We start from the raw sequence: 23,987 nt of genomic DNA on the forward strand, positions 1-23,987 counted from the left end.
ATATATATATATATAGAGAGAGAGAGAGAGAGAGAGAGAGAGAGAGAGAGAGAGAGGAGCATTGTTCTCATTTTCAATCATGGTGTCTTAACATAATTGGCCTCCTTTAATCGCTCCCCAACCACGCCTTGTGGGACAAAAAAGCAGGATTGGCTTTGAGCGTTGTAATGGTATCATGAATTTAGCAAATGTTTTTCGTTCTTTGGAAAAAAGGGGTGGGGGTGGGGGTACGTGAGATGTTTTTTTTTTCATCTTTTTGCGCCCCGGTTTTTTTTATTACTATTTTTTCAGGGGGTGCGGGAGCGATATTTTGGCAGCAATCTGCTTTCCTGCTTCTCTCTTGGAGGACATGTTCAACCTGTTCTTATTTCCAGTATATAATGTCTTATGTCTTTATTTACTGAGACTGGTATTTTCATTATGTCTCCTTGGTCGCCTATTTTTCTCACTAGCGGATGGAGGACCCGTTGCCTTTTCTTTTTATAGAAAAAAGAATTTTGTGCCTCGAGCTGGGCTGCGAGGTGGCTTGGGTAGGTATTCGCTATAGTCGACGGATACTGGTCACTGTAAAGGTTGGATTCAAGAAGCCCGAGTGGCTTAGGTGGGGATCACCTTTTGCTTTGGGATATTTGGTCTATGGACGGGGATGGTATAGTTTTTCAGGCTAAGCACGTCTTTAGGGAGGCCAACAGTGCTGCGAACTAGGTAGCCTTATGCGGCCAATCACTCTGGTGGCACCTTATAGACTCATGAAAAGAATTTGCCTAGGGCATTATGTGATATTTTATTTTTTGATTTTATTGGGTGTGCTCATGTAGTTTGACTCGTCCGCCTTAGGAGGATGAAGAAAAAAAAAGAGAGGAGAAGAAGAAGAAGAAGAGGAGGGAGACAGAGAGAGAATTTTATTTTTCCCGTTCCTGAAGGATCCACTACTTGTTAGGCGCCTTTTTGTCACCACTGGTCCTGATTGGCCCATAGAAACTGGCCCATAGAAACTGTAACAGGAACGCCGTCAGTTTGACTCCATTGATTTTTACTATTTTCTTTCTCTAGTGCGGATATATTGCTGATGTCCTTATACTCCAGCAAGATGCACAGCATTTGATACCTGATGGGAGGCAAAATGGATCGTCCTACCTCAGCATGGGACCATTCAATTTTAGCCAAACAGACCTCAGCACCGAGCAGGCCAGACCTCGGCTCCACCAAGAGCCAAATAGGCCTCGACCTCGCTAAGAGCGAGGCAGACCTTTGCTCCGCTAAGAATCGATTCGACTTCAACGCCCTACTGAGCAGACCTCATAGTTGAGAAGGCTAGGCTGATCTCAGAGCCCACCGAGCTGACCTCACCAAATATATGTCCGGCCCCTAAATCGGCCCGACCTCAGCGTCCACTGAGCTGACCATGCCAAGTATATGCTGCAGCCTCCAAGCGAGCCTGACCTCGCCTGCGGCCGCATCCACGTACGCACCTATGTGCGCGCTCACACCCGCACATGCGGTCGTACATTACAACCTCACCACACCATGCTTTGTTTGTTGGCATGCCATGACACGTTAACTAAGGATGACGCCATGCTGCCCTAGCTATGTTTACTGTCAAGGGCCATACCCTGCCACATTTGCCAACACCATGCCGTTCATAAGAACGGCCTACACTGTGTGCCTCAAGCATGCCCTGGCTGCACGCCACCTGGCTAAAGCCATCTCCTCTCATATGAGGACGGGCCATACTTTCGCCACCTGGACACCTCTGCAAGGACTATAAATAGCCCACATTAGGTAACGCCTAAGGACTTTTGGACCTACTCAAGATCCACTCTAACTTACATATCAGAGGGTCCTTATCGGAATCTTCAGTGAGGCTTTGTGTAGGGTCCCTGAAGTGCAGGAGGCGCCACCTTTTCTTTGTCCCGACTCCTCCGGCGTGGTCACCATTAGGTCAGATTTCAACTACAACAATATCTTATTAGATTTTTGACGATGAGGTGATATCAGAGTTTGGCCTTGCTAATGGTCGGAGGAATGACCTAGTTTTTGAATATTTTGTTTTGATGTTTAATCTTTGGTTCTATGGAGCTCGAGGACAATTTCATTCCCCGAAAAGGAAAATGTGCAATAGAGTTTTGTGGACAGCAATGCTTAAATACATCAAGCGTCAGTCAGAAAACATTTCCATCTTACAATTATGCCTTGAGCAGCCAATTGCGCAGCAAATGTAGGAAATTGAGGCTGCCAAATAAGAATGCATGTTTCTGATCTTTTTCAACAATAGAACCTGACACCCAAAGACGGATCTGCTTTCGGCGCAAGGCGGAGACTTGGAAAGGCAAGAGTGCGCCCATGCCATATAAAGTCGTTATCAAAATTAGCTATAAAGTGGTGATGACTTTGTCGACTCACAAAAATGGCTCACAGAATACCAACGGACCATGAGACGTCACCATTGCCTTCTATTTTTTTTTTTTTTTTTGGTGCAACAGCATCTCACCAAATGCAGTCGTGGGTACGCCTAGAATAGTTACAGTCATAATACTCTCTAGTACCAGCGGCACATACTCCAGAGCCTCCTATGTGATGGCTCTAGAGTGAAGTACTGCAAAGAAAGCGATCCAGTCTGTCTTCTAGCTTTTTCAAAATAGTGGATGCTTGCTACTGGAGGAAGACAAGAGTTAGTATCTTTCACACAAGAGAAGCCTCGCCATCTACTGTTGGGTTGCGCATAATGCTCGGAGATCTATTGGAGACGGATAAACCAAAAAGTTCAAAATACTTTAAAATTTGTGTAGGATAGGATTCAATAATCAGTGCCGTGAAAAAAATTAATTATTTTTTCATGCAAAAGATACTAACCTGAATCCATTTGCAAGTGGACCAGCTCGTACTTATATAGGTTCGATTTGGATGGTGTCCTAAGTTGGGTCAAATGTCATTAACTATTAATTTTTGGCTTGAATTAGGTGGAGAAACTTATAATATTGCATCTCGTACGGCGTGGTTTGAGGCTTTTGCACTAACCTGTACAGGGTTAATTAATAATAATATTTGGCTGCAACACAACTTGCCACGGGCGGCTTTGAATAGGTGATACATGAAAATTAGGACCGCAGCATACATGATTATAAAGTATCAAAGTGCAGCTTTCTATTTGCAGCTTTGAATATCTTATGAGCGAACAAACAATCCTGCAACATATATGATTATCAAGTATCAAAGGATGGTTCGGTGCGTGACACCTATATCATTATTGATTTGAGAAGTCAAAAGATGATTCAATGCATGAAATCTCTATCATTATGAATTTATGGAGGTATCAAGATTGTTCCCATATTTTGAACTCGTAATCTTTAAGTCATTACAGAGTTTGCTGTTCCGTAATTTCTATATCATAACAGAGCATTTTTACTGTTACTTCAAGCTTCACCTATCGATAATATCATATTTATACAAAAGTTATATTTTATAATTTATATATTTATTATATAAAACTTAATTATATAATTTTTTTTATATTTTTAAAAAATAACTTTCAACTAATTTTTAAAGGATAAGCTTAGTTGCAAAGGTGGTCAGCCGTTAGAGCCCGTTTGGAATTTCCGGTATAAATAAGGGGGAGAGAGGAGGCAGAAAGAGAGGGGAGAGGCTGATGGTTCATGAGGAAACGAAAAACTAAAAAAAGAAAAGAAAAAAAATAAACTTAATCAAGCTTATCTTTTGCTCTTGCGGCATTGGAACGGGGAAAGCGTCATGTTGGTATGAATGGGCTGCCGAATTAACGAGCCAAAGAGCACTGGAGAAAATCCAATACTCGAAAATGAAGAGTTTTTTGTACCAAAAAATGAAGAGTTTGTCCAGTTTTCTCTCCGCCCCTTCCTTTGTCCGCTCGTGAAGTAGCGGAGCCGACCGCTAGTCTCGCTGCCCCTTCTGTCAGATATGCTGAAAATTCCGTGAAAATGGCGAGAAAAGCCTACCATCTCCTCTTCTTCTTAGCTCTTCTCGGTGCTCCCATGGCGTCCGAGCTCAATGCCACTATCGCCACCGTGCTGATCGTCGGCAACTCCACCCTTCGGAGCCCCAACCGGACCTTCGAGCTCGGCTTCTTCTGCCCCAACGGCGGCGTCGCCTGTTTCCTCGCCATCTGGTACGCCTCCCTCCCCATTCGCACCGTCGTCTGGGTCGCCAACCGCGCCGCCCCCGTCCCCCGCCGCATCGACTCGCCCTCCGCCCTCCTCACCAACCCCGACGGCCGCCTCGCCGTCGCCGACTCCTCCGGCTCCCTTCTCTGGATCTCCGACAACCTCCGCCCCGCCTCCGCCGTCCGCCTCCTCGACTCCGGCAACTTCCTCCTCCTCTCCCCCGGCGGCGCCCCCGTCTGGCAGAGCTTCGACCACCCCGCCGACACTTGGCTCCCGGACATGGCCGTCACTCCTAGCCGCCCTCTGGTCTCGTGGCGGAGCCCCTCCGACCCCTCCCCGGGCCTCTACTCCCTCCGCCTCCGAGGCGGCGAGTTCGAGCTCGCGTTCGACGGCTCCGCCCGCTACTGGTCGACCGGGAATTGGACGGGGAAACTGTTCGCCGGCGTGCCGGAGATGACGGTGCGTTACATCTACCGCTTTTCGTTCTTGGACCCGTTCGGCCCGAAAGCGTCCTTCTCCTACTCGGTGGTCCCGGCTCCGACGGAGGGCGCGGGGCCTGTCTTGACGAGGTTCGTCGTCGATTCCTCCGGGCAGCTCATGCAGTACACTTGGTCGCCGCAGGCGGCGAGCTGGGACATGTTCTGGTCCCGGCCGGACAGCGTCTGCCGGGTTTACGGCCGCTGCGGGAGGCTCGGTCTCTGCGTCGGTAGCCTCCATCCCTGCGACTGCCCCTCCGGGCTCCACCCCGCCGATTCTGCAGCCTGGAGCTCCGGCGACTTCTCTGGCGGGTGCTCCAGCGATGACGACTCCCCCTGCTCCGCCGACGGATTCCAGGAGATCGGCGCAGTCGATCTCGACGGCCTCGTCGCGGTCGAAATTTCCGGCGTAAGCCGGAGCTCCTGCGAGGACTTCTGCCGGAGAAATTGCTCCTGCTTCGGTCTAAACTACAATTCCGAAACCAGCGCTTGCCGGAATTTGTACGGCAACGCCTATAATCTCCGGAACAGCACGGATTCTCCGATTTTCTTCCTTAGGGTTTCGGCCTCGAGCTGTAGCTTTTCGAAGAAATCCAAAGCGACATGGAAGAAAACGACTTTAATCGCCATAAGCTGTGGTGGCTTCTCAGCGATTTTGGGATCGATTGCTTTACTAGTGGTCTTGAGAAGGAAGTGGAGAAGAGAAGAAGGGAAAGGAGGAGAGGAAGACGAAGGAGCTTTCTCGAACCTAAAGGTGTTCACCTACAAGGAGCTCTTGGCCGCGACGCGGGGCTTCTCGGAGAAGCTAGGTCACGGGAGCTTCGGCGCGGTCTTCCGCGGCGAGCTCCCGGTCTCCACCTCGGTGGCCGTGAAGCGGCTGGAGCGCCCCGTTGGCGGCGGGGGCGATCGGGAGTTCCGGGCGGAGGTCCGCACCATAGGGAGCGTCCACCACGTGAACCTGGTCCGCCTCCGGGGCTTCTGCTCCGACGATCCCCACCGCATCCTCGTCTACGACTACATGCCCCTCGGCCCTCTTAGCGCCTACCTCTGCCGCGACTGCCGGCCGCCGCTAAGTTGGGCGGCGAGGTTCCGGATCGCCGTCGGCACGGCGAGGGGTATCGCCTACCTCCACGAGGAGTGCCGGGACCGCATCATCCATTGTGACATCAAGCCAGAAAACATCTTGCTTGACGGCGACTTCACCCCGAAGGTGTCGGATTTCGGGCTGGCGAAGCTTGTCGGCCGGGATCGGAGCCGGGTGATGACGGCGATGAGGGGGACGCGGGGATATGTCGCGCCGGAATGGATCTCTGGAACGGCGATCACCGCCAAGGCAGACGTGTACAGCTACGGTATGACGCTGCTGGAGATCCTGGGCGGGCGGCGCAACGTGGAAGCGTCAACGCCGCCGGAGGCGGAGGACGGGTGGTTCTTGCCGCCCTGGGCGGCAAGGAGGATCGTAGAGGGGGAGGTGGCGGCGGTGGTGGACCCAGGGCTGGACGGAGAGTACGACCGGGGGGAGGCGGAGCGGGCGGCGCGGGTGGCTGTGTGGTGCATCCAGGACGAGGAGGCGGCGCGGCCGGCCATGGGGACGGTGGTGAAGATGCTGGAGGGCACCGTGGAAGTGACCGTACCGCTGCTGCCGCGGCTTCTGGAGGCGCTAGTGGCAGGGGACTCGTTCCCGCCGGCGGGCGGGGTCTCATCGTCGTGGAGCGGCAGCGGTTCGGATGGAACGACCTCGGCCGGTCCGGCCGAGTCGGACCGGATTGCAGAAGCCGGATCGGGTAAGTCCGAGTCGCAGGACTTGACGAGTTAGAGGAGCAAGGGACCTCAGGGTTGGTGGGCCTGGGAAAATGTTCGTGGGCCCAAAGGGTAGTGTGGTACGGCCACTTAGGTGAGTCAAACTTCCATCACCTAGTGGGCCGAAAAGGTCTTTTGCAAAACAAAAAGACCATATTTTTATTTTTGATATTATCGGTCGAAGTTTTTTCCTGCTTGCTCCTCATCACGTCATGTGGAACGAAAGAAAACAAAAGAGAAAAATATATGCTATATGTATAATAAAATATAGAAAAAAGATAATTTAAGAGATGAGAAAGGAGAGAGAGGTACCTTCGATTCATCGCCCTCGCCGACTATTTCGTCGCCACCCATCGTCCTATTATGATGCTACACGAAATGGTCTACAATATGCAATTTTCACTAATAAGTATCATAAAGCAACAAAAAAAATGTCATGAAATATTTTTTTGAGTAGCTTCGATTGGCAATGAAATACTATTTCATTACTAATTTTTGTCATTAAAGATGTTTTGGCAATGCAATTCTATTGTTGTGAATACTATGAATTTTAGTAATGAGATATTTTTATCATGAATTAGTTATAAAAAATATATTTTTAAATATCAGCAATTTTTGTGAGGATTAATACTGTCATTAATATTTTTAATATTTGGCGATAAAATTATAGTTCATTGCTAACGAATCTATTTTTGGCGATATTTATAACCTTGTTATTTACTGATGATGTTTATAGTTTTGTCACATAATGAACTAAAATTTGTCATATAATGATTAAATAGTATTTTCGTTATGCATTCTTCATTGTATAAAGTTGCTAATTTTTTTTAATTATCTATTTAAGTTTTAGTAATGAAAATATTTTGTTGTTAAATATATCTTTATTAGCAATATATATAGCTCTGTCGTAGAATACTAGTTATTTAATGAGAGGATTTGTCACCTATAAAAAAAGACTAATTTAATATAAGAATTGGATTACTGGTCCAACTGTATTTATGCTAAAAATATATTTAATTAAAATTATGCAAATAAAATATATAATATAAAGTATTAAAAGTTTTCTACATTAAATATCATTACTTTTAAATTACAGCATAAATAAAAAGAATTATGAATTATTTTATTTTAAAGAACCTTAGAAAGATATACATGATTATGGAAATAGATTGAAACTATTGATACTTTCAAACATTTTAAATAAAAAATTCAATATATATATATATATATATATATATATATATATATATATATATATATATTGTGATGGAATGGGCTTTTATTTATATATGTATATATGTGGCTGTGATACATAGAGATTTACAAATTGGTCTAGGTTGACTAGGTTTTTTCGACTCTTTGGACCTTAGGGAAGATGTGGGCCATGTGGCCATATCTCCTTAGACCCTATGGGGGCGTTTGGTAACCTCAATAGGATCATCACGGTGATCTAAGATCTCCGGTGATCCGAATGCTGGAGTGATTTGATCCCCGGTGATCTAAAATCAATATGTTTGGTAAGCCATGGTCCAGTGATTAAAAATTTTCGGATATCCATGAGTAACTTGTTTGGTATGGTACGGAGATCCAAGATCACTGACTACATAATACCACAAATATCCTTGATATATCTTAGATGGATTTTTTTTATGTATTTTTAATTCTCATGAATTAAAAATATAAGTCAATATACTAATTCCTATAATAGTTCCATAATTTTGTCACATATTCTACTTTTAGTAGCCCTTATCATATATTTATTAATTATATAAAATATATTATAATAAAATATTAATATATTTATCAATATATTAATTATTAATATATTCTATAAAAATATATTTATTACTCCTATAAATTATTAATCTTATAAAAATATGTTATTTTTCATTATAGAATTAATATTTTATTTATACTTATAAAAGATTTTTTAATACTAATAATTATTTTGATTAGAAAAATAAGGTAAATAGGAGTAATATAGTAATATATTAAATATTTTCATTATATAAATATAAAATATAATAATATATTTCTACTAGAATTTAAAATTATTTTCAATAATAATAGGATAATAATATGATTAGTAATATATTATAATATAATATATATCATTAATATAATATATAATATCAACATTATATATATATATATATAACATTGACACAATATATTGATGGTATATCGATATATCAATTTTTTTGTTAACTTGAGAGGTATTTTTGTCTTTAACTTTCAACCTAGGATCACTGCCCTCGAGTGATCTTGAATTTCCGATCTCAAGGATGGGTATCCCATCACCGAGTTGGGGGATGATTTGAGGAGTGGAGGTGATTTAAGATCATCGCCATATAGGATCACCGTGGTGCAACCAAATGCGGTGATTTCATCACTTCCACCCACATCACCCTTGATCCTAGGACGATTATCCCATACTAAACGCCCCCTAAGGAATATGTGGCCATGTGTGCTGGAGACTTTTCAAAATATCATAAAAAATAAAGTCATAATATTCATTTTTTTTCAAAATGAAGATAATTAAATTTTTATAAAAATAATTAATTATTAAAATATAGAATATCATAATATATTTGAAATAAGTATATTTTATCATGTGAATAAGTTTTAAATAAGTATAATAAACTATAATTTTATATAAGAAGCTAATATTATTATGGTGCTCAAGTTGTAGGCAACTATCTTGATAAATTTCGTTCCCGATGGCAAGGGTATTTTTATCATTAAAAAAATTACTTTCATAGCAAAAATAGTATATGTGACTCTTCGAACCGGCTTTTCTATATTTAGATAACACCATTTACTCACTTTAGTGATGAATTATTTGTCATGAACTATATATGCATTAGTGACAACATTTATTTTGTCATAAAATATTAAATATTTTTTAACAATATTTTTTTGTTACAAAATATTCAATATTTCTTAACAATTTATTATTTTCATCGATGAGGCATTGACTACAATTTTTTTTTTTTTGTTGCCAAATACTTTTCGTTTACTCACTTTATGCATCATACATGGCCTTGTAATGGATTGGAGTCCAACACAACCAAGGGGTAACGCTATTTTGTAGCACCAGGTGCCAAGCATGGTAGCATGGGTTTCCATGTTTGGTATAAGAAGGCACAGTATGCATGTCATTTATCATGTTCTCTTTAGGCATTTTGTACCAAGTAGCATCTTTTGGCTGCATTAGGTGGGACTGCCCCATAGCACCAGTCTTTTATTGCTTGGCGTGGAAGGTCTTATGCTAGATGTATTCGATGTGTCCTAATGAGTCATAATTTTATTGATACTGCCTGGTGAATAATGCTTAAAGATATGAGCATCAAACCATGTTCACATTCACATTTGCAAGAATCATAGGATCATTTTTTACCCAACAATTCCCTCTTAAAGTAATGGGAGAGGGCAGAATCTAGAATAAATATTTCATGTTCGGTTTAGGCTAAGAGAGGATCTATATTAAAGTTATTTTGTTTGGCTGTGAATATTAGGAGAATGGAGTTGATACAATAACCCTAACAGATAACGACATCAACTCTGGTAATTCGTGGACATGTAGGGGCTCGTTGTTCGCATTGATTTCTAAGCATAGTTATAATATTCTTTGACCTAAGACTTTTCAATTATTCTCGAATTATACATAAATTTTATGATTTATTCACAAATTATTTGTAACAAATTTGAAAAATTTTTGTGTCACAAATTAATGATAACATACATCATTGTTAGGATGATTTTTTTCGTTATCATCTGTTACTTTGGTGTCTTTTATCCTTATTTTTAAGTAACTAAGTTCTAAATACTTTTAGAAAGTCTTTTATACTTTTAATATTTTCTTCTAATTTTTTGTTATCTGAACTCTTTCTGAGCTTTTGATAATTTTTTTGGATTCCCCCCCCCCTAAACTCCACATCAATGCATTAAACTAATTTATCCCCAAAAGTCAAAGACTATGGTTTTGAGCAGTTGATCACATATGTTTTAATTTTTCTAATCAATTTTATATCATTAGGGTGGGGGGGAGGGGGATGCGATTCAAAACATGTTAAAATGATTAGAATTTTGAAATTATCACTAAGAAAGCCATTTGTGATTAAATGAACCGTAGTCCAATTATTATATTTTCAGAAGATTTTAAGAAGCTTGAAAACACCAAGATTTAACAGTTGTGGGCCCAAATATTTGAGGAAGGATGATGAAGGATTTGAGACTTATTTAGGCCTGAATTGGGCTCTATTTCTGATTTTGTTCAGTCTCGAGCTCAGATTGGCTCAAGGTTGGGCTAATGATATACCCATGTCCGGCCCGAAAAATAAATGAGCTCCACATTTAAGTCCAAATTTGGCTTGAAATCTTTTGGACGTACCTCATAGTCTTACTCGAAGTCGGTCCAACCTGATGAGCCTAGAGCTATCTCAAGCTCATTTCCAGTCTCACCATCAGTGGTGGGAATACCGCAATCCAGCTTGTAGGACTTGAATATATTCATTAGCTTCCTTTTGAACTATAAATATATATGGTTAGTTGGCCAAAAAAATATATTCATTGGCTTCCTTTTAAACACCATTTGATTCTTTAATAAATGCAAGGCTATAGTTTGCAACCAGAAAAAACTCATCATACTTCCTGATTGTAACTTGTGAAAAATTCTACCTGGAGAAGTTTGAAACTCAAAACTACTTTTTTTTATGCAAGCTAACACACCAAAAATGGAAGTCTTTTTTCTTAATGTAAAATAGATAACTTTCTAGAAGGCTAAAATGGAATCTTAGGTACTCGCCAGGAAACTTCCAGGTCTCCATATTAAAAATTCGGATTGAGGGTAGTCTCGTCATTTCATAAATCAGCACTCTCCCGAGGAGAATTCGAAATTTCGCACCGGCTATGACCGGTTGCGGAGCCGTACGTTAAAAAAGAAGACAGGTCGTTTATCTCGGCAGTTGTAAAGCACACAGTGAGCGAGTGTTTTAGCTCTGCTTTGCGCTCTTTCTCGCATGCTTGGAAACGGCTCTATTCTCGGGAAAAATCCAAGAAACCCTCGCCTTATCGTCTCCTCCATTATCGCAGAACCCAACTCCCTGAGCTCAATTCTCTTAGATCCGTGGCTTTTTTCGCGAATTGGAGTTCGAAATCTGGTCTTTCATGGCGGAAAACCCCAATGTCGAGCTCGCCGAAGCACAAATCGGCGGCATTTCGTGTGATCCCGTGTTATGTGGCTTTTACCTCCATTGATCGAACCAGTGCCTAGTGGTATCTTGCAATCCACTATTTTTTTTATTGGATTTGGGCTTCTTCATTTTGTGATTCTTGGTAATTTGGTTCGATCAGCGCTCATGGACTGGTTTTTGATGGTTAGAATAGAATGAGATCTATGGCCTTGCGGGAATCGTGAAATGAGGAATCGAAGATTGAACTTTTCTCCGATATGATTGCATTGCATTTCCATCTAGAGTTGTAACTGGAGCTTAGGTGTTGGTTTTCTTGCCGTTTTTTCTTTTATTTATTTTACTTTGATCTCAAGGGAAGAAAGTTTCATTGCTAGACTGTCCGGAGAACAGAGATCTCAGTTCAGGTGAGAACTTAACTTCCATTTCGCAATATTTACTTTCAAAGCTTGGAAATAGCTTAAACTGCTGTTACTTGTTGATGTGCAATTGGAGAAGCGAATTTGCTTCAGGGTAATTGCTTTAGTAGAATGGGATCAACTCCAATCACTTCAACAATTTTTTTTTTATCACAATTTAATTTTAGCAGTCTTGAAAAATGAACTCAAGACTTGTATAAAGTGGATGATTTTTTTTAAAAAAAAACTTCAGATTGCTTGGCCAACTCAATTTGAAGTATAAGCATGATTGTTACCACAAAGTTGGCACTTCACCCTTAAGGGCTTGCCATGGACAAGGTGTAGGGTTTCAGAAAAGTTAGTGGTTTGTGAGCTTTTATTTATTTTCTTTTTTATTTATTTGCTACTTCTGGTGTTCTGTTTATTCTGAGATAAGGCTTGTTAGTTATAATTATTATGTGGTAGGGACAGAAGCTTTGCTTTCTCATTGATTGGTATAAATGCACTCATATGAGCTTTGTTGGATCAATCATATATGGTTAGTGGGTCATAATTTTTCTAACTTTTTGATCTATGTCTTTAATAATTTATGTTTCTTAACATGATGTTTAAATCTAAGGATTACATTTCTTTTGGTGCTAACTTGACATGCTCTGTTGCTAGGGCTGCCCCATCCTATTATAGCTGCCTAATCTTGTCTGGGTGGTGACCCTGATCAACAAGCCAAGTTGATTCCTCGTTTCTTCTTTCCCCCCTTTAAGGATATGTGAGTCTTTCTGTGTGTGGTGGTGGTGGTAATGTTTGACCGTAATAAATTTTTTTGGAAAATTGAGGTGGGATCATTAATCTGGGGTTGTGGTAGGTGTGAACACCTAACGGGGTCACCCCTATTTCAAATGGAGTTCAAGTCGACAGTATTTGTCTTGTGATCTTGAAATCCATTTTGATTTTCTTTCTTAAGTAGTCTTCTTTGTGATTTATTGCGAGGAATGACAGGTTATACCACATAAGTGCTATTGTAACAAAGAATACAGATTATTTGTTTAACAAGTTTCTTCTTTTTCCAAACAAAAAACTTTATTTTTCTGGTTTATGGATAAGGCATTCCTAATTTTCATGTTTTAATAGTTTCCAGCAATATCTTTTCATTGCCTAGAAATGTAGTTTTTTATGTGCTTTTGATGTTTTTGGTATGCTCTCTATTCGGGTTGAAATTCATCAGTTTTTTTTCCTCCTTTTTGGGTAGATCATGGAGGCTGAGTTGTGTTCGTGTCGAACTCTTTCGTCAACTCGGGAAGAAAGTGGAGATGAGGAGCTTTCTGTGCTCCCTAGGCATACAAAGGTCATTGTTACGGGGAACAACAGAACAAAGTCTGTTTTGGTGGGACTGCAAGGTGTTGTCAAGAAGGCTGTTGGTCTTGGTGGCTGGCATTGGCTGGTAAAAAAGCAGTTCTTCACTTTAATAGCTTGTCATGTAACATCATCATTGCATCATTGTATGATTGAAGATGCCTTGCACTTTGTCTACATTATCCAGTCTGTCTGATTATAATAAGAGTATTACAAGCAGTTAAATTTCATCAGTCTCAGATACAAATAGATTACATATAAAGGTAATGTCTGAAGAGAAGTTATAAAAAAATTAGTTTTCAAGATAATTCTTTAAATTTATTTTTCAAGATAATTCTTTGCCATAGAAGCACCTTTATGATATTCTGGTGTGTTTGTGATATTGGTTAGCTCATCTGATAAACACTATATGTTTCTTAAGATGTAAAAGAATTAGGAATTGGACATCATTTGTTCTAACTTGGTCAATTCTAAAGGTCCTAATCATTGTTCTAATAGGGCCAAAATACATGCATTTGACACCAACATTCTGATGGTATAGAGAAGGTCTCTGCTTGGACAAATGCAGCACAGACATAATTTATAGACTTTTGGTTGCTTAGCTTTAATAATATAGCCTGAAAGTTGTGATTGATATAGTTTCCTAGCATACTGATATAGTTGTGATTGCTCAATTTATAGACTTTTTCTAATCCAATCCATGCTCCATGATGCATATTTGGGGTTCCAGGTCCTTAAGAATGGGGTAGAGGTGAAGTTGCAGAGGAATGCTTTGAGCGTGCTGGAAGCTCCAACTGGAAATGAGGAAGATGATGATGAAATTTACTGCAATAACTCAATCTGTAGTAGCTCTGACATGGGAGAGAAAGATGTTGATTACTGTGAGTTTATCACGTATTCTTGACCTGTAGTTTTATGTTAGCACCTGCAATGAGCAATATGATTCATTCATCCGAATTATTTCTTATCTCCTCTTTGGTGTACAGCTAGCATCGAGCTCCATAAACCAACAAAACGAAGGGTTAGGCATACAAGACCCTGGGCATCCTCAGTCAAGGCAATGAGTCGAACTAGCTACAGAGATACAAAAGCTCATATCTTTAAGCATCAAAAGGTAATGAATATCATTGTTGCACATTCATCTAGAATTCACTGTTTATTATTGAACTATGTTACCATCGTTATGATATCTCCCTGCAAGGAGGCATCTCTATACACTTTTTAGTGTTACATAGATTCCATTTATGTCCTTGTTGTTTATGTTCCAAATTATCTGTTAATGACAGAGGGTTAATTTGGCAAAACTTGAAACTGCCACTTTATGGAGATACTGGAAGCATTTCAATCTGGTGAGTGCCACTGTCTGTTACTTCACAATCGGATTCTAATTATACATATTCCCAGAGCTATGCATTTCCATGCGGAACTAACATCAGAATGGAATTGCAGGTCAGCACTAATCCCAATCCATCTAAGGAGCAACTGGTTCATGGAGTGCAGCATCATTTCCTCTCTCAGGTACTTATTGATCATTATGTGAATGTTGCCATGCATTTTTCAAATGTTTTTCTAACGTATGTAACATATATGCCCTATACCATATGCACTTTAAGCCCTGTAAGATATTTAATGCACTATTCATCTATTTTTTCTGAACTAACCTTAGTTTTTGCCCTATTTGCAAAAGCAAGTGGATGAGATGCAGGTGATTGTGGGCTTTATCCAAACTGCGAGGAGGTTGAAAACTCTCCACTCTTGACAGGAAACAGATGAGAGGTAGTATTTTGTACATGAATAGGTGGAAGTAAGAATGATACAGCTTCTGCCTGTATGCTTTGTGAAGGTATCGAGGATCCCGTGTGGGACGCCGTTTCTTTGTCTAAGAACAATCCCACAATGTAATTTACTGATCTTTTTCAGGTAGGAAGTAGTGAAGTTTATAACTTATTATCATTAGGTAAGACTGTCAATCAAAGACTGCTGAGCTGATAAGTAACCTCACCATAGAAAAGAGCAAAGCTCTAGCTTTGCCCACCAGAAAACCGGTAGTAGGCTGATTAGCCCAATGGCTGTTCATTTCTTGTATATTATATGTTGGCTTGAAAACTGGACCATCAGACTAGTGCAGCGCAGTTGAAAAAAGCAGTTTGTGAGCAGCTCATGTTTGGCTTGCAATTTGACTTGATAAAGACGTCTCATCTTATATTTGGAATGTTTAAGCCAAGTCTGAGAGTGCTCCTCCTGCTTATGTTGGATCCAGTAAGGAAGAAATATAAGTAAACAATATATTATATGTCAATTGTAGTATTTAACAACTTACAGTATTTTATCTATTTATTACATGCGACCATATTATTTCAAGAAGAATGAATTTTGAGCATGACTGAAAGCTTGTGAACAAAGGTTAGCTCGAAGTGTATACAATTAGTCTTCAGAGATCTCAAGCCCTCCCCTGATCCCAAAAATGAGTTGGTCATAAGCAGCTCTAGTCTTAGTGAAAGGTAATTGAGCCTAGCTTGGGCAGCTGTGCTCAGCCAAATTATGACCCAGCTCTCTCACATGCATAGCCTGAAGGGGACTGATAGGTTGGCATGGCTTTTGGAACCTGTCAGAAGGAAAAGGACACCAAGGCTAGTACTGCTTCCTTGAGAAGAGCCATGTATTGCCTGAGAAGTCTCTTTCTCTGCGGTTCAGGAATCAGGAGTACCTGCGTTTGTTAAATGAAGACATTTTTCTATCTATTTCGATACCCAGATACTGTAGATGATGAATCATGTGCATGTCTTTGTTGGGCAGAGTGAGCTGCAGATAGGACAATAGCTCTTAATTCCTTCTACCATGGCATATAACAAGAACACTCGATATAGGAAGCATGGATAGTTATATGCTGTTTTTAGACTTAAATATCTACTCGTAAGGCCTTCCATCTTGCTCATTCTCTTATCTCAACGACGGGAATCTTATTTATCAGGGACTAGAGTATATAGAGAGGGAATAATCTGACAATGGTGGTGGATACCATAGTTCAAAAAGAAGTGCTTAAATGTTATTGAATGGTTTGGTTAAGATAGTAGAAATTGCCAGCTTTTGCAAATGGTTTGTTATGGTTTTTGAGTTTAATATGTAGTCGGCATTTAAAAAATTAGATTCAGGCTTCCATGAAAGCAAGACGCAAGGCATTGATCTGAATAAGTGAGGAAGTGCGAAAAAATCATGTGAAATTGCTCGGAACATAGTTACATGTGCTTTTGAATTTTAGCCAAAATGTTTGGTTAATTAAATCAACGATCCAAGTGTTACTTCGAAAATCTGAATAGGGTGGGGCATGAGCTTTCACTAGTAGCAGTTTAGAGATCTATTGTTTTGGAACAAAAGTGCTAGTGTTAGGTCCAAGGAAAAAAATATATCATAATTGACATGCAACTTTCTATTATACTTTGTAGGATAGACACCGAACAAGCTGCCAGAGAGAAGCAATAGAGAAGTTAAGACCCTGCTTGTGAAATCTATGTTATGTTAGATTTTACTGCTGTGAAGTTTTATTCATTTAAAAATAATTTCAGATTTAGACATCTATCAAGGAGTAAGATCAATTTGAATATATCCATCTTTGCCCTTTTTTTAAATTATAACTCAACTTTTATATACTACGACTGGTCTTGCAAGAACTCTTTCTATGCTTGACATGTATTCCTTTTTGTATAACACCACCTTCATTCTCCAGGAATGCCTGAGATGATTTGGGTAATTGAATTGAGAAACTTAGAACAGTAGATTTTCAGGAAAATGATGGAGAATATTGTTATCAACATCTTCTTTTCTTTTCTTTTCTTTTTTTTTTTTTTTTTTTGACTTAGCAAGGGCCCATGCAGTTCCAAGGGGGTATTGTATGGATAAGTCGAAGACTTTCGCACTAGATTCCTCCAATGGTCGTCTGACCAGGTACATCATACTTGTTCCATGGTTTATTCCTCATTTGTTCTCCGTAATGACCCTTTCACCTCGTTCCTTGCATTTCCGGCACTCTTTTTCATTCTCTTATTACTTCTTAACTACTTCAACCAGGCTTATCAGTCTCTTCTCGTGGTTGGTAGACCTCACATGCCTTCCAAGTTACTGTATGGGAGACGCCTACCAACCGGTTTGCTATTCATGCACCTCCCTCTCACTTTTTCTGATCCTCCATCGAGTCCTGTTTGCTTTAAGATCTGTCCTGCTTGATCACAGAGAATGGATCCGGTTGCACCTAACCCTTTCCGTGTTAAACTAGCCTAAGCCGTGTAATAATGGACTGATGAATTAGGTTAAAATCAAACTGTCAACAGGCCATCTTCTTTGCAATTTACTTGTTTTAATAAAGAAAAAACATGCAATTTAACGAGCTAGAGCTGCTATCATGATTTATCTTCTGTCTGCAAACAGAATTGCGACCGTTCAGAGGAACAGAGAGGTCAAATTGAAATTTTGTTAAATTTCTTGATGAGGATTCTAGACAAATTTCGGCTTATGATATTTACTTCGAGTAATAGGTATTTTTTCTTGAAATATAAAAACAAAATAACAAGTACAAATCTACATGTTTTTTTTTTTGATTTATTAATAAGTGAAAGCATCCAAATGATGTTGCCTTTCCAGCCGTACATAAGTGAAAACGACAGATGCAGACTAGTGCATGGTTTGCTATCTTTAATTTTTTTGATGCTCCTTTGATCTTTCTTATGAAACTATGCGACAAACAAGATCGATTTTGTTCATATACCAGGCTATAGGATGTTAATTGCATGTTGGTTTCATGCGCAAACACCAGGAGAGAGGCAAAATTCATGAACATATTGGATCCCACCCATGTGCTCTCATGAAGCTCATTTGTGTCATTAAGCATAATATTTGATGTGAGTTAAACTAGTTCTACTTTAATTCACATCATTGTCAAAAAAAGGGCATGCTAAATGTGAAAATTATCATGGTTTAAGTTCCAAATCCTGTCCTTAAAAATCTACCTCTTGGCTTCCGCGGGAGCATCATGCTATCGGCTGGTAAAGCTGAATGCTGTTAGGACCAAACAGGAGATCCGAAAACAGAAACCCGGGCAGTTGAATTTCTTCCGTCGCCTACCGCCCGTCCCGTGACTTGAGCATATCCGGGCGCAGGCTGGCAACGGTGCCGCGTTCCGGGCGCACGTTAGTCAAGCCCACGGCTCGGAAGTAATCGGCCGGCTCACGTTAAATAGCCCTCCAGTTTACGCCAGTCGGCGCCACTCGAGCCTCCACCGCCAGCTCCGATGAAACGGAGCCCCAGCTCGCCGCTCGCCAGCCGGAAACCTAGCTCCTCCGCCGGGCGGAGCCCAGTCCCAGCCGGACGGAAAACCCCGGACCGGTGGGACCTCTCGCAGAGCTCCGCCGCCTCGGCCGGCAGCAAGTCGTCGGCGGCCAACTTGGGCGTGGTCAAGATCGTCCTCAGATCGATCGGGTCGTGCTTCGGCCAGCCGGTGACCGGATCGCCAAAGGCAAAGTCCTTGAAAAGCTTCACTTCTCCTCCTTGTAAGCTTTCTTCCTTCTTGTTCTCGCCTAAACCCTCGTTTGCGATTGAATTTGGTTTGTTTCTTGGATTTTTTTTTTTACTTTTCGGGGTGGGTGGGGGCTAATACGTATATTATGAGGGTGTCAAGACCTTCCCCTCGTCTCGTATTCAACGTTCTTTATTTTGGCAAATTAAATGCTAGAATTCTAGTAAAATTAACCGTATATTATTGGATAAGTCTGTGGAATTGGAAAACTTTCTTGTTTCTATTATTTAGATCTGTTTTTTTTTTTATTTTTTCTATCTAAATTTTTTTCAACTGACTTTGTAGTTAGCCGGACAATTTTGACCATCCCCTGCTTTGATGCCTATATTACTTACTTTGTGAATGTTTCTGATCTTAGATTTTGGATTTCTTATAGATTATTATCTTATAAAGGTTGATACTGTATGTATATGTCAAAGAAATTATATCATGGCAGTGCCTGCTGAACTTGTCTTAATTAATCATTTTTAGCAACTCCATCGGGCAGTATGCTTGGTGACTCCGACGACAGCAAAAGTAGGAGATCAAGTAGAGGGACATATAGCAGTGGATACAGTAGAAAATACAGCAGCGCATTCAGTACTTCCCAGAAAGAGCCTGGAAACATGAGCTTCACTTTGGCTGAGATCCAGAGAGCTACTAAGAACTTCTCCCCTTCTCTCAAGATTGGACAAGGTGGTTTTGGCACTGTTTACAAAGGGACACTCAATGATGGCACACTTGTTGCAGTCAAGCGTGCTAAAAAGGTTGGAGCAAATTGTTTCCAAATATATAAGATTCTTTCTGGACTGCATTGATTGGACTAGAAACTGAGGCTATTATGGAATTTTGGTTTATGATTGTCTCTGCAGAGCATTTATGATACTCATCTGAGCGTGGAGTTCCAAAGTGAGATCAAGACTCTGGCGCATGTTGAACATTTGAATTTGGTTAGATTCCTTGGACATCTGGAGTATGAGGATGAGAGGATTGTTGTTGTTGAATATGTCCCCAATGGAACTCTAAGAGAGCATCTTGATTGTAAGTTTCATAGATCTCCTTCACCTACTTCCGTTATGGTCTTTTTGTGGTTGTCCTTGTTGCTATATTGTTTAATTTGCCCTTATCCATATTAAAATATATTCATGAAAATCTATTATATGATCTTTGCTGTTGTGTGGTTTAAAAGACTATCGGTGTTATGGGTAATGGACTTCAACTGACATACTTTTAACAAAATGTAGGTTTAAATGGAAAGCATCTTGAACTTGCTGCGCGACTGGATATTGCAATTGATGTGGCTCATGCTGTCACATACCTTCATACATACACAGGTAAGATTGCTGTTGCAAAATCTGGTGGTTGTAAGAGTTGATGGATGTCTTGTTCTTGATTAATGATGTGACTTGGACTGATGTAATCATTTAATTAAAAGAAAAATAGGAATATTAGGAAGACTTTGCTTTAAGAAAGAATTGTGGTTGGTACATTTGCATAATCATATAATTGACAGGCAAACAAAGACAATCAGACCTGAAATATCTTGGAAGCCCCCCCTTTCTACCCCACCCGACTACACTCGTATGCAGGGAAAAGTAAAAGAAAAAAAAAACCCTAAGATGCAGAGATTTCATAAACCTACCCATTCTAAATAGAGGAAGGAAGAATTGAATCGTCATGTTGGCCCAGAACTTTCTAAATTGATCATCATTTAGGCCTGAAATAACAGGGAACTCAAACAAGAGGGAGAGGGAGGGGGTTAGGCTTGTTATCTCAGGCATTTTATAACATTTTTTTATATTATTTGGTCTGGGATTTTAGTAAAGATAGGACATGGCGTTAAGTGGGGGCAGTCAATCAAGGCTTTTATATAATGCTCAGTATCCTGTACTTGTTTAATGTCTGTGTTTTAGAATGTAGCCATGGTATGTGGCGGTTGAGGGACCATATAGCACATATGTGGTATGAGGCAATATATGCAGTTAGTATTTTTTAACTATATGAAATAAATAAAATATGTTAAGTATAATAAAATAATCACAATGATAGTATGTTTTAGATAAATAATATCAATGTTAGTAACAAAAGTAACTAACGATCAGTACTTGTTATTTATTACTTAATAGTTAACATTAATAGGAATAATTATAATATAATTGAAACCCAAATCCAACCTAACTATTGGTCTGAACATCCACCATCCACATAGGCCTGCATAAGAGTGGGCCACATTTGGGCCCACAATGTTAACTGGGGTAGATATGCAGCCACGTTGTTAATTAAGCTACATATACTGCCGAGCATAACACTTTTGAGGTCATATGTGGTATGATCATAGATAGGCAATTCAGTGCAGTCAAGGATCACATCTGCATATGCGACCTCATACACGGCAACTTAAAACACTGATTGACACAAATCTATTATTTGGACAAAATGATAATGGGAAGTTAGATAAGGATGATGCCTAATGGGAAGGTGTTATGGAGAATATAACACATGAAAGTGGCTTTGAGGCCTATGTTTGGTTTGCACCTTTGATATTGTGGTTGCTATATTCCTTATGGGCTTTAAAAGGATTAAGATGATTCAAACACTTGGTTGAAATTCTGGCTCAACAAGACCAAGGGAGTTTCAGCTTTCATACATTCATCCATAAAATTCAAAAAATCTAAATTATCAACTCAACTGGGCAAAATAGTAAAGGGTGAAGAAAAATGAAAGAGGTTAAGAAAAATATATTAGACATTATCATAGCGTATGTCGTATTGTTTGGAACAATTAGGTGCTTAATTTTTTTGTCTGGAAAAAAAATATATAGTAGGATGGTTTACATCAAGTATATTGTGTCTTATAGCGATCTGTAATTTGATGATGGTAGAACACATGTTGATTTGATAGCGTTCTAAAATGTGTTTGCAGTTTGGGGATGATCTAGGGTGCACGTAATGCTTAGGCAGAACTCAGGCACTGCAAACATCACATGAGATTGTAAGGAAAATTAGTTCAATTTCGCGAATACATAAATTCTGCTTTATGAGCGAGCACTTCCTCATGTGGGCTGAATATGTAATTGAGAGGGTATGGATTTCGAGGTACTCAGAAGCAAGTGCAATGAGTGCGGCCTGTGATATTTTTCATCTTATCATGTGTCTTTATGAACTGTATTTGTGTTTAGTTCACTTTCTGTCTGCATGTTATTATGATGTGCAAGTTCATGCCACTACAGACATTTTTTATGCTTTAAAACCACAAACCTTCATGGGGTGCATGTACCTATTGACTATTGAGTTGTTGGTGATCTCGAAAGTCAAAGGAGGGCATGGACTTGAATTGCATGGACATTGGGTATGGTTTGTGGCACCTATCATGAGAATATATGTATGTAAAATTGCATGCATGCACGTACCATTGAAAGGCTGATTGTGCTTAGGGACATAAATAGACTGGTACATACTATAGAATAAATTGCAGTTGGAATTGTATGAAGCCTGCATTTTAAATGAATATGGAGACATTTTTTAATGAAAGAATATGAAGAAGCTAATCCTAAAACAGGGTTCACCAGATTTTGTCCTATCCTGTAAGGTTCAATCTTATGACGTAAAAACCTCCTGTTAGGCCTTGACCTGCAATCTCATATTTATTGATGAGGGTTTTTTGACCTTGAATCTTCTACACTAATTGATGGGAATGTATACTGTGCAGATCATCCTATTATCCACAGGGATATTAAATCATCTAACATTCTTCTTACTGAAACTCTTCGTGCAAAAGTTGCTGACTTTGGGTTTGCTCGACTGGGTGCAAATGAGACCGGGGTTACACATGTTTCAACTCAAGTTAAAGGAACTGCAGGTTATTTGGACCCAGAGTATCTCAGAACTTACCAACTCACAGAGAAAAGTGACGTATTCTCCTTTGGCGTGTTGCTTGTGGAATTAATAACAGGGAGACGCCCTGTAGAACCCAAAAAGGAACTCAAAGAAAGAATAACAGCAAAATGGGTATGTCTCTTCTTCCTCTGTGCATCTTTATATCCTGGTTATGTTAAACTTCATGGAACCCTGATTAACCTTTAACAAATAGGGTATAGGGCAACTGTTTAGGAAGCAAATTTTGTTTTATGAGAATCCAAGACTAAGACCATAGGAGTTAAGGCTTACGGGATGTAATTTATGCTGAGATGGTTTATTGATGTTAAATCATTATTATTTGCACATTTATCGGCTCACAAATCAACCTCACAGGCAATGGAGAATTTTACTGAAGGAAATGCAATTCAAACATTGGATGCAAATCTTCCACACAACCCAGCACCTAATCTATAACCATGTGGAATCCTGATTAACCTTTAACAAATAGGGTATAGGGCAACTGTTCAGGAAGCAAATTTTGTTTTACGGGCATAAGAGTTAAGACTTTGAGGATGTAAATTATTCTGAGACGGTCTTTTGATTTTAATTTGCACTTTTATCGTCTCATAAACCTACCTGACAGGCAATGAAGAATTTCACACAAGGAAATGCAATTCAAACGCTGGACCCAAATCTTCCACACAACCCGGCAACTAATCTGGCCTTGGAAAAAATCCTTGAGCTAGCCTTGCAATGCTTAGCTCCAACTAGGCAGAGCCGGCCCAGCATGCAGAGGTGTGCAGAAATTCTATGGAACATCCGGAAGGACTACAGAGAGCTCTTGTCTTCAGAACTCCCAGCCCTCCCATCAACGGAAGCCTTCCATTACAGAAGAGAAAAGATGATCTAAACTGAAAGCGGAGTTTTTATACAATTTCCTTTAAGTAGGTTAATATTTGCAGATTTGATGCTTTCACAGCAATCTTCTCCGGTCATTTGTGAATAGGAAATCACCAGAGGTTGACATTGGAAAAGGCGCTTCCAGCATTGTAAAGTTTGAAGTTAATTGGTATGGGATTGGGCTACTTGTGGGGAAGTTAATTGTATACGGTTATGATATATAGCAACTCTTTTTGCATATTTATACTTCATATTCGGGAGGTGTTGTTTTCATTGTGATTATTCTCATTATATTTTATTATACTATGGTGAAGTAGGCTAGAATGGCTCTAG

The 23,987-nt window shown here is 40.0% G+C and overlaps 3 protein-coding genes across 9 annotated transcripts; all 3 read left to right on the forward strand.

Annotated features, from left to right (window-relative positions):
* The first annotated feature begins 3,649 nt into the window (after positions 1–3,649).
* LOC103705476 (G-type lectin S-receptor-like serine/threonine-protein kinase SD2-2) lies at positions 3,650–6,617 on the forward strand. Its single transcript, XM_008789196.4, has one exon. The coding sequence runs from the start codon at positions 3,954–3,956 to the stop codon at positions 6,426–6,428; it is 2,475 nt and encodes an 824-aa protein (XP_008787418.2). The 5' UTR covers positions 3,650–3,953; the 3' UTR covers positions 6,429–6,617.
* A 4,637-nt stretch (positions 6,618–11,254) lies between these two features.
* LOC103705475 lies at positions 11,255–15,651 on the forward strand. Of its 6 annotated transcripts, none has more exons than XM_039115207.1 (8): positions 11,258–12,011; positions 13,249–13,440; positions 14,083–14,233; positions 14,339–14,466; positions 14,639–14,701; positions 14,802–14,870; positions 15,040–15,156; positions 15,195–15,651. In XM_039115207.1, the coding sequence occupies exons 2-7, from the start codon at positions 13,252–13,254 to the stop codon at positions 15,109–15,111; spliced, it is 672 nt and encodes a 223-aa protein (XP_038971135.1). In that variant the 5' UTR covers positions 11,258–12,011; positions 13,249–13,251; the 3' UTR covers positions 15,112–15,156; positions 15,195–15,651. The 6 variants fall into 6 exon arrangements, with proteins under 6 accessions (XP_038971136.1, XP_038971139.1, XP_038971135.1 ...); XM_039115209.1 differs by having other exon boundaries at positions 11,259–11,689; positions 11,768–12,011; positions 15,040–15,651; XM_039115210.1 differs by having other exon boundaries at positions 11,259–11,689; positions 11,796–12,011; positions 15,040–15,651.
* Positions 15,652–18,473: 2,822 nt separating this feature from the next.
* Positions 18,474–23,927, forward strand: LOC103705474 (calmodulin-binding receptor-like cytoplasmic kinase 2). 2 transcript variants are annotated; one of them, XM_008789192.3, is made up of 6 exons: positions 18,474–18,892; positions 19,390–19,664; positions 19,770–19,938; positions 20,142–20,231; positions 22,606–22,904; positions 23,398–23,927. In XM_008789192.3, exons 1-6 carry the CDS (start codon positions 18,634–18,636, stop codon positions 23,662–23,664), a joined length of 1,359 nt encoding a protein of 452 aa, XP_008787414.1. In that variant the 5' UTR covers positions 18,474–18,633; the 3' UTR covers positions 23,665–23,927. The 2 variants fall into 2 exon arrangements, with proteins under 2 accessions (XP_008787414.1, XP_008787415.1); XM_008789193.3 differs by having other exon boundaries at positions 18,495–18,892; positions 19,406–19,664.
* The last annotated feature ends 60 nt before the right edge of the window (positions 23,928–23,987 follow it).

Source organism: Phoenix dactylifera, chromosome 17 (genome assembly GCF_009389715.1).
Source record: "Phoenix dactylifera cultivar Barhee BC4 chromosome 17, palm_55x_up_171113_PBpolish2nd_filt_p, whole genome shotgun sequence".
NCBI classification, from domain to species: Eukaryota; Viridiplantae; Streptophyta; class Magnoliopsida; order Arecales; family Arecaceae; genus Phoenix; species Phoenix dactylifera.

What these genes read in the sequence shown, in the direction of transcription:
- LOC103705476 (XM_008789196.4), top strand. Translation starts at nt 3,954, where the DNA reads ATGGCGAGAAAAGCCTACCATCTCCTCTTCTTCTTAGCTCTTCTCGGT.
- LOC103705474 (XM_008789192.3), top strand. Translation starts at nt 18,634, where the DNA reads ATGAAACGGAGCCCCAGCTCGCCGCTCGCCAGCCGGAAACCTAGCTCC. An exon ending in AAGCTTCACTTCTCCTCCTT is followed by an intron (nt 18,893 to 19,389) that starts GTAAGCTTTCTT and finishes AATCATTTTTAG; the next exon opens with CAACTCCATCGGGCAGTATG. An exon ending in ATACCTTCATACATACACAG is followed by an intron (nt 20,232 to 22,605) that starts GTAAGATTGCTG and finishes TATACTGTGCAG; the next exon opens with ATCATCCTATTATCCACAGG.
- LOC103705475 (XM_039115208.1), top strand. Translation starts at nt 13,252, where the DNA reads ATGGAGGCTGAGTTGTGTTCGTGTCGAACTCTTTCGTCAACTCGGGAA. An exon ending in ATATCTTTAAGCATCAAAAG is followed by an intron (nt 14,467 to 14,638) that starts GTAATGAATATC and finishes TGTTAATGACAG; the next exon opens with AGGGTTAATTTGGCAAAACT. An exon ending in AGCATCATTTCCTCTCTCAG is followed by an intron (nt 14,871 to 15,039) that starts GTACTTATTGAT and finishes TATTTGCAAAAG; the next exon opens with CAAGTGGATGAGATGCAGGT.